This window comes from Drosophila takahashii, chromosome 3R, assembly GCF_030179915.1.
Source record: "Drosophila takahashii strain IR98-3 E-12201 chromosome 3R, DtakHiC1v2, whole genome shotgun sequence".
NCBI lineage: Eukaryota > Metazoa > Arthropoda > Insecta > Diptera > Drosophilidae > Drosophila > Drosophila takahashii.
In genome coordinates this window covers 31543047-31552501 of record NC_091681.1, presented here as the reverse complement: position 1 = coordinate 31552501, position 9455 = coordinate 31543047, and the positions used below count along the sequence as shown (strand labels likewise).

The following is a 9455-nucleotide window of genomic DNA, read 5'->3' as shown; positions in this document are numbered from 1 at the left end:
TTTTTGTTTGTGTTGTATTTTATATTTAGAGCACTTCTTCTCCCTATAAAGTGCTCATTGAAAATGGACTCACAAATAAGGAAAAGCTTTTACAGGAACCCAACATGCTGCCAAAGCTTTTGCTGGAGCTTTCCAGAGAACCGAGTTGCCCGAGTGGTCATTCATTTCCTTTTTTGGCAGAAAATATAATTTTTTGCTAGTTTATTGCAAACGCAATAAAATTATTAATTCCCCTAATTCTTGGACTACCATGGGCGCACTCATCGTTCAATTTTAATCGAGTATACAGCTCGTCCGTGTAAATAGATCTCTGGAGACAAAACCAAACGGTGCGGTGAGCAAGGAATTGGTATTGATTAATTCCCCGTCAATAAATAAATATATTTTTCGAACTTTTTGACAGCGCTTATCAGAAATCCCCAACCACCCGCAGTACAAATATATGCAAATAAGTGAATTCTTATGCCGTTGAACGACTCCGAAGAAAGTAATAAAATTTTCAGAAGCAAAACCAAACAATGACAGCTGATTCCAGTGCACGTAATGTTTTCCGAAAGAATGGCGTTGCCGGCTTGGGCAACAACGGTCATGGTCGAAATCTTATTACGACCGCGAATCCCTCCGGCGGAAGTAGCGCCTCCCTGCTGCAGAAGCAGTTGTCCTTTAAAACGCCCGTTGGTTCCAAACAGATTGGCAAATCCGATGAGATCGAAATGATTGACAGTGCGAACATCGAAAATTTCAATACCCGTTACAATAAGGTGAGTGAATATTTAAAAACTGGAAAAAAACACTTTTTAGCGATTAATACCAATAAAACTGCAACACTGCGTATGAGAGATATTTAGGACCAAAATTAATATAACAATATTTCTATATATCTTTTGATCATTGTATCTAAATCTTCTATTTTGGTGTGTGATATTTAAACATATATTTCTTTTTTTTAATAGTAATAATACTTAATACATCTAAGACTGCAACACTGCGTATGAGCAATATTTAGGCTATTTTAACAAACATTTCTATATTTCTAAGGATCCTTTTATCTAACTATTTATGTTTTAATATTTTAATGTTTTAAAAATGTCCCCTTTCAATTACAGAACAGCATTATAGGATGGATATGTTGTGCCCCCTGCATTTGGCTGCGAACATCAGCAGCGGTGCACAAAATGGCAATCACATCCGCAACTTTATTGGTCACCACACTGCTGGTAGCCTCGCCCATCTTATTCCTGATAAGCACAGCTCCGTCACCTTTGCCCCGGGATTGTTACATGGACGGAGATCGGTGCTCGCCCGCCGTCTCAACACCGCCAGAATGCTCGGATCCCATTTGCGAGGCAGTGGCCTCCAGCATTCAGGCCAGACTCAATTGGAACAAGGATCCGTGCACAGAGTTCAAGAAGTTCAGTTGTTGGCGCAACACGCGAAATAAAAACATAACCAATCTCATTGAAATGGGAAACTCACAGAAAAGCGTCGATTCACAAATGCTGCGTAAGATATTTCATGCACTTCACAGTACTTCCGATATTAAATCTCTTTAACTTACAGATCTTTTCCAGAACAAGATTATGAACGGCACCTTTAATATATTGCACAATTTGTTCGAAAGCTGCTTGCAGCAGACAACTAACTCAACTATAATGCACAAGATATTCGATTCCCTGGGCGGATATCTACCTGTTGGTTCGGTGGGACCGTCGAGTATAGCACCTTTGATAGCAAAAATATACGATCTCGGTCCAAGCCCATTAGTAGACTTATATTATGACCTTAGCTACGGAAGAAGACCGCACATTCTTCTTATTATTAGTGGACCCAGCACATCGTCAACTATTCTTGAGGTATGTCCTTTGAATTTATTGAAGAACCTAATGAATAATATGATAATTTACTTAGCGCAAAATACGTTGGATGAGTCCCAAAGCACCACCCAGTCGTATTCGACAGGGGTTACCAAAACTGTTAGCCGATTTAATCGAAAATTTTCTACCGTACTTTGTGTCATATGCTCAAAGAGTCTCTGAGAAGGATACTATTTTTGAATTCATAAAGGACTTGAACAAGGTTAGTTTAATTTATATATTGTTAATCAAATTTAGGCACAACACATTTCATTTTAGCTTCAAGTCGAGCACTCTCGCCGAGGATTCTGGGATAGTACTGTTTTATATAATGTATCCAGTCTACAAGACTTGTATCCAGTTGTAAGTTTTCTTAATAAATATTTGTCTCGTGATAATAAAATATTATTTTTTCAGCTAAATTGGACATTGTTAATCCCACAGAACTGGAGCGGACCCATCGTTGTCAGGAATAGTGATTATCTTAAAGCCTTAGAATATTTTCTTACCAAGTACCCAACAAGAGTTGCACACAATTCACTGCTTTTGCTGAGCGCTTTAGAAATATTGCCCAGGGACTATCCAAGCCCTGAGGTATGCACCAGATCGACAATGTGGGCTTTACCCGAACTGTCATCATCCCTATATATTGCTCAACACTCATCGGAAGATTTAAAGGACACCACAAAGCGGGTACTTATAATGCCAAACCAAATATTTATTTTTTTTTCACATTTTTATACAAATTATAGGCGGAGATAATTTTTAAATCTCTAAAAGCACACTTAAAGCGAGCGCCTTCATTGAAAGGAGCTGCCCTCGTTAAACTGTCGGCACTGAAGATCCAGTCACAAACCTGGGAAGGATTCTCGAACACAACGGACTTATTAAAGACTCTTCAAACTTTGGATATAACCGCAGAATGCTGGTTTCAAAACATTTTAGAGATTTACAAAATGAGCAAACTGGAACCAAAGGATATAAGCTTGAACGGAGGCTCACACGATGCGTAAGTCACTATAACCTTAAGAAAATGATATAACTTTTTTAAACCATATTATTTATATTACAGTTGGGCCTATCCTATAGTTTCAACCATATTTTATGATACCCTGAGTCATTCAATTGGTATGTGTACTTCATAATTACAATAATCTACTGATAATCGTAATATTTCCGTAAATACTTGCAGTTGTCCCATTATCTGTCATACTCATACCGTATTTCAATGCTGTATTGCCTCCATATTTGCATTATGCTTCTGTTGGTGTTTCCATTGCCAAAGAGATCTTGCGATCTATCACCAAATCGTTTGACGAAAAGGCGATGCGTTGTGTTCCGCATTCTGTAAATATATTCTCGAACTATAGCCGAATGGACATCCTGATACATTCAGGAGGAATGCAGATCTCATACCACTCAATGCTTTCCCTAACGGGTCCTATTAAAGGGATGGCAAGACTACCTGGCCTGAATTTAACGCCGACCCAAATCTTCTTTTTAGTTTCTGCCCAGGAACTTTGTGCTGAATCGAACTACTTGGGTATCGATACAAACGCTGCCGAGTTTGATAACATGTAAGTTGTAACTGAAGACTAGAGGGTATTTTATTATATTAATACTCTTTGATTTCAGATTGGGTTGGCTCGTTGCCCAAGGTGGGAGTGCGACTGAAGTTTTCAAATGTCCATCGGGATCCATGATCAACATACAGAAAACCTGCAATGTGCTTTAAATATTATTTGATCCTCACCTTCGACTATTTTCTCTGTCAACGATCCGAAAGCGGTTTAAAATATAGTAGCTCTAGAGACTTACCTATTAGTATTGTTTTTTATTTAATATGTAAAATGTATATTTTAAATAAATATACTGTTAATAAATTGTTGGTTTATATTTAAATCTGCAGACTTTACATCTACATGGAATCATATATCGATTATAAAACGTAATCAAGTTAGCCTGCTAACTAGTTTCCAAATAAAAGGAGTAAATACAAATTTTAATAAAATGATAGCATTTGGATTTCTAATAAATCTATTGATTGCTTTAGCAACAAGTGAAATGCCCGATAATATGAATGCAATTCTAGTCAAATGCCCTAAAAATAATGCCCTAAACAAATCGTGCGAGACGCAGTTAATTGTTAATATTCATATGAACCCAAGCTTCGATTTGGATAACTCGGAAAAGTTTTGGGTAGTCGATCAAGTATACGATCCATCAAAAGGAACAACTTCAAAAATAATATCGCCCTATTTGATAGTGGTTAGCAGGGGCGAGCCTGTTGTAATGTACCCTCTTCAGTATTTAAAAGTCAGTAAACTTTGTTTTTTATTAACAGTAAATCATTTATTTAACCTCAGTCAATAAAGCAGGATAAAATAAGCAAGAGGCCCTTTAAAAAAGTCAATGACATTACGGATCTTGATGGTTCTGCTTGTAAAACTAATGAATTAGTTGAAACAAATATAAAAGCCCATGAGATTGGAAATGCATCCAGATGTGAGTCACTTATTTGAATTATTTTTAAAGCTAATTTTTAATTACACTTATATTTTAGTGAAAAGAAATCAGCTTCCTGTCTATGACAAAGGAAAATCAATTTTATCAAATTTTTTTGGTAAGGAAAGGCAAGATATACCCACCCCTTTTTGGCAAAGAGATAAAAAGATTAATGATCAATATCAAAATGACATTTCGAGCCTTGGACTTGTTCAAGTAATGGATTCTACTATTAAGAAAAGTGATTATATGAGTTTAGATTTTAATAGAGTTTTAAAAATGTGTAATTTTGCAGATCCCCCGGAAACCCCCACGGAGTTCTTCCATTTAAACAATGATAAACCGATTAACGATTTTAAAGAACATTTAAACAAAGATAAACAGATTACCGATTATGAGGAACCGGGAAAAATACAAAAGGAGCATCATAACTATGATCTAAAAATGAAATACGAAGACCAAATAAGAAATAAAAAAATTGAAAGCAAGCCAAGAGAAAACATAAGGAATACTAACACCGTGGACGATAGTGATATACGATTTTATAATGAGGTACGCTCAAGTTATATATTCTTAGTTTTAAATTATAGAATAATAGTAGGTATATTTCAGGAGCTAAAAAACCATAAGCCACAGCAGATGGAAAGCAGTCTTGACAAACTGTATACAAATACTGAAAAGCCAGAATATGAATCAGTGCCGCCTGATTTTTTATTGTAAGTTATAATTTCTTTATGAAAAAAATACAAATTTATTATCCATATAGGTACGATCGAATAGCACAAGAAACAAGAAGAAAACAAATTCAGGAAACATTTAAAAATGATTACACACCTCCTAGAAAAACATATATTGATTCGAATGATATTTCATATAGCGAAGAGTATAAAAATAATAATTATAAATTACCTACCAATAGTCATCCCTCCGACGCTAATGATTTTTCACGTGAAAGTAATAATAATAATCTTCCGCCCAAAAAGGAATATGAAAAAAATAATTTTCAGACATCCTTTCATAGTCAGCCAAATACAAATGATTTTCCGCTTGAAAATGATGATGAAAAATATGCCTTACAGCACCTTAAAAGTGGGCAATCCAACGTAAATGATTATTCGGAAAGTAAGAAACAGCACTTTAACTTTAAACCTCTATCGGATGAAAATGATTTTCAACAAGAAAGGAATTTCAGAAAACCATATATTAAAATGTCCTCTAAAAGTCTATCTAGTGCTTATGATTTGCCACAAAGCGCTGAAAAAGAGCCCTATAATTTTAGGACACCAGTCGATGGAGTGAATGATTTAACACACGGAAGTAAGAATGAAGGAAATGACTTAAGTAATTCAGATTATACCAATTATTTTAATTTTAAGGATGAAAAGACATACACTCATGACAATTATCTGCACAATGCAAATGGTTTTGAAAGTAATCAAGAAAACCTAAATTTGAATGCACCTATGAAAAGTCTGTACAGCAATAATGAATTTCCGCTGGATAAAAAATACGAATATTCAAGTTCACTTGCGAAAAATTTTAATGAATTTCCTCTGGATAAAAAATACGAATATCCTAATTCACCTGTAACCGATTTTAATGAATTTTCGTGGGCCCAAAGAAACATTGGAGACGATAGCCTAGATTTTATTATAAATCATCACATGAAACAAAAACTGCCAAGTAAGTAAAAATTATATTACATTTGAGTAACTTAAAAATTTTATTACAAAAATGTACAATTGAAATTTCAGATAATTTTGATTTCAAAGATAATTTTAACAGCCGAAATGATTTGAGTTCTGAATATTTTATGTCGGATAATAGTGAAAAATATTCAGATTTTGGGTCGAAGTATAAGATAAACCCATTTTCAACTTACCCAAAGACAAATTTCTACAGATCCTTGCCAGCATCTATAAATCCCAGAAGAATTAAACGAAGTAAGCTTCAAGGTGAAAATATAGAAACAAATAATGCTTCACCATTGGATCAGAAGTACGGTACCGATCCTAACTCCTTAAAAATGTTTAACTTAAAAAACATAGAGGATAATGGGGAAATTCCATGTGATACTTGTGGTGGAAAAAATAAAAAGAAGGATGAAAAGCCTCTTCCAAGATATTGCAATGTTTTGGACGAATCTAAAAGTCCTGAAAGTAAGATTGAGGATGTTGGCCCTAAACTTAATGATGCTGTTCCATGCGATACGTGTGGTGGTAAAAACAAGAAGCCTGGTGAAAAACCTTTGCCTGGTGGCCTGCAATCCGATGTTAACTCTGTAAGTAGTGAAAATGAAGAACAAAGGCTACCCGATTATATGATACCATGTGAAAATTGCAAGAAAAACAACAAATGTACCGAAGGAAATCTGGATTCTTCATCCTGCGGCTGTATAACTAATCCAAGCGTGTGTAATTGTGAATCCTCTAAGTTATCACGAGCTTTAAACGAAAGGTAATATCGAAAATAGTTTAACATTTCGATTTCTAAGTGCTATACTTTTTTTTTAGTGCAAAGGATATTAGCTACAGCGTATTTAATATGAAAAATCCTGTTCCATTTTTAACCACAACGCTACGTGTTTTTAGAAGGCGCCATAACACTTGGTGGCGGGTTGTCCCAATAGTTACGTAGGTTGGTCAAATTCAATTTAATTCCTCTACTTAATTGAATGGTTTTTCAGGCTTGATACTGTATCAGGAATATTCGCCAATAAAGATCTTTCAGCTGTTTTTACGTCACATGTCGACTTGATGCGCTTTGAGAAGTCAATAGGTTTTTCAAACCGAAAACTTGTTATTCCAAAATCCCATGATAATGCATTCACTAAAAAAAGGCATGTGAATACTTTAAAAGAATTACGGAATAACATAGGTAATAGTGTTCTAATTGACACTTCGAATAAGGACATTTCCATTCAAGAAATAAAGAACTTTTTAAATGTAAACATGGAAAAGGAGGCAAAGAAACAAGGAGGCTTATCAACTAGAAGCATCGATGGTTTGGGATACTTTCCAATTTCTATGAACGCCTTGGAGAATTGTCCGCATAAAGACAAGCACCTATGTCTAAATATTCGGGAGGAAAAAGTTCCAGGTGATAATCACCTGATCTGACCTCTTTACATTTAATAATATCTTTTATTTTTAGAATATAGTATAAAAGTCAAGATTCCCTTTCGGGAAAATGCTCTAGTTATGCGAAATAAGCATTTAGTTAAAATATCAAGAATTATTACCGATGCAACAACAAAGGATGCGCTTCAAATTTCGATCGATGTGATCAACAAAGGATTCGAAGCGCAGGAATTTACCGTATATGTTTGCAATTGTGATATATCTAATAGTGCCTCAATAGCAACTAGTGCCAGGAGATTATTACAACCGGATATTGGACAAACCGTCACTTTTTTATTGCCCTTAATAGTTGGGTCCAGAAAAAACACCAAGTTCAGTTGTGATGGTAAGTTTAAAGGACATATTTAACGTTTTTCCTAAGTTTTTTTTCCCAAATATTCAAGTGGTGGTTAAGGCTAGCGTATTCAAAGACAATGAGGAACCGGATACTGATCTCCCAGAAAAAGATGACTTAAAAGTTGGGGTTGTTGCAAAAAGGTCCATGGATGTTAAATGCCATTCTAGGTGCTTTTGTGTTTGGCGATGTCGATGCCACTGCATCGGAAAGTTGGAAACTTTCATCAACTATAATGCTTGTGAAAGAATGGATCCCAAATCGGAGAAAGAGGCTGGCCTCATTTACAATTGTCCACCTGGTAACGAAGAACATGATGTCTGCATCAAGGACATTACAAATGAACAAAATGAGGAGATAACTTGCGATCTTACTTGTAAAATTATAGCCATTACATTGCTGGTATTAATTTTACTACTTTGGTTGGGTAAGAGTATCATAAATATAGAAGATTTAAATATATATTTAAACCTTTTTCTGCAGGACTTTTAAAGGCAATTTTTGGAATCTGTATCGAGTGCATTGGTCGCTGTGGTTTCGACACAGTTCAACCGGGCAGAAACTATGATTGCACATCTTCGATAAGGATATTTTTAGTAAACTGTTTCTTTTTCATCATATTTCCCTTTGCATGCTGGTGTAAATTCTTTCGACCCAAGGCTAAGGACTTGATAGAAGCCGGCTCCGATTGGGATAATACGTCTCAATCCGATGATAATCCTGTGTGTTCATGTGATGTAAATACTAGAGGATTTAAGTGTGTAAACCTTTGCAAAATAATTTTTTTCTTTAGAAAAAGGAGTCCAGTACCAGTTGTCGTCTCCATGGTGGACAAGATAAGACCCTACACAATAATTTAGTTCTCGCCTTTGCTCCAATGCATGAAAACGGATTATTTAAGGATGAGAAATCAGATGACGAGGAGAGTCATTTGTTTATCTTGGGAGTCTTGGAGGAAAGCAAAAATTCACTGACTAAAATGGTACAAGAGATTTTAAATTATTTGTTACATAAAGTAGTGAATTTATTTCTTTCAGATGAGTCAAGTTGCAGAACCCGAAATATCTCCAAATATTGCGCATAGTACGGAAAGTGATGCCGATGCTATAGCAGCCGACGAATTAGTGGAAAGTCTCAGGAACTCACAAGTTGCTTATAGGACAATGAGTTCACCAATTGGCGGAGTAATCGACATCCCTGACAACTACCAATATTGCATAAAAGGTTTCTTTGTACAAACTCTAAATTCGATCTATGAGTTTTTGAGCTATGATCCATTAGCTCAGTTCGTTGGGATTTCGGAACAGGTATTTATTATAATTCAAAAATATATTTAATGCCAAGGTTTAAAATTTTTCTTTAGAATGAAGTTAAGAAACTGGAAAAACCCCAATATATCCACTCAAATGAATTCTCTAGAATATATGCTGATAAAATCGAGGTCCTTAAAGCAGCTGACCTCTCAGTGGTTCCTCCACTGAATGTTCATTGTATTAATATCGACGATTCCACCCATTTGGAGAGTTCGTTTGTCAAACTTGCAACGCAACAGGAACAACTGAAAGCTAATCCGTCTAAGGAAAATCAAGATTCTTAAAAATGTTAATAATTATAATGTTTTTT

The 9455-nt window shown here is 35.3% G+C and overlaps 2 protein-coding genes across 5 annotated transcripts; both read left to right on the top strand.

Annotated features, from left to right (window-relative positions):
* The first annotated feature begins 127 nt into the window (after positions 1–127).
* Positions 128–3648, top strand: Nepl16 (Neprilysin-like 16). 2 transcript variants are annotated; one of them, XM_070217740.1, is made up of 11 exons: positions 128–329; positions 404–761; positions 1107–1503; positions 1561–1853; positions 1909–2076; positions 2133–2216; positions 2271–2546; positions 2606–2862; positions 2926–2981; positions 3046–3430; positions 3489–3648. In XM_070217740.1, exons 2-11 carry the CDS (start codon positions 519–521, stop codon positions 3586–3588), a joined length of 2259 nt encoding a protein of 752 aa, XP_070073841.1. In that variant the 5' UTR covers positions 128–329; positions 404–518; the 3' UTR covers positions 3589–3648. The 2 variants fall into 2 exon arrangements, with proteins under 2 accessions (XP_070073841.1, XP_017005217.2); XM_017149728.3 differs by having other exon boundaries at positions 128–334.
* A 160-nt stretch (positions 3649–3808) lies between these two features.
* LOC108062875 (uncharacterized) lies at positions 3809–9444 on the top strand. Of its 3 annotated transcripts, none has more exons than XM_070216262.1 (15): positions 3809–4169; positions 4232–4358; positions 4417–4599; positions 4654–4910; positions 4971–5074; positions 5125–6041; positions 6113–6815; positions 6872–6991; positions 7045–7457; positions 7512–7823; positions 7882–8259; positions 8316–8569; positions 8626–8814; positions 8870–9139; positions 9196–9444. In XM_070216262.1, the coding sequence occupies exons 1-15, from the start codon at positions 3864–3866 to the stop codon at positions 9427–9429; spliced, it is 4767 nt and encodes a 1588-aa protein (XP_070072363.1). In that variant the 5' UTR covers positions 3809–3863; the 3' UTR covers positions 9430–9444. The 3 variants fall into 3 exon arrangements, with proteins under 3 accessions (XP_070072363.1, XP_070072362.1, XP_070072361.1); XM_070216261.1 differs by having other exon boundaries at positions 4229–4358; XM_070216260.1 differs by having other exon boundaries at positions 4220–4358.
* The last annotated feature ends 11 nt before the right edge of the window (positions 9445–9455 follow it).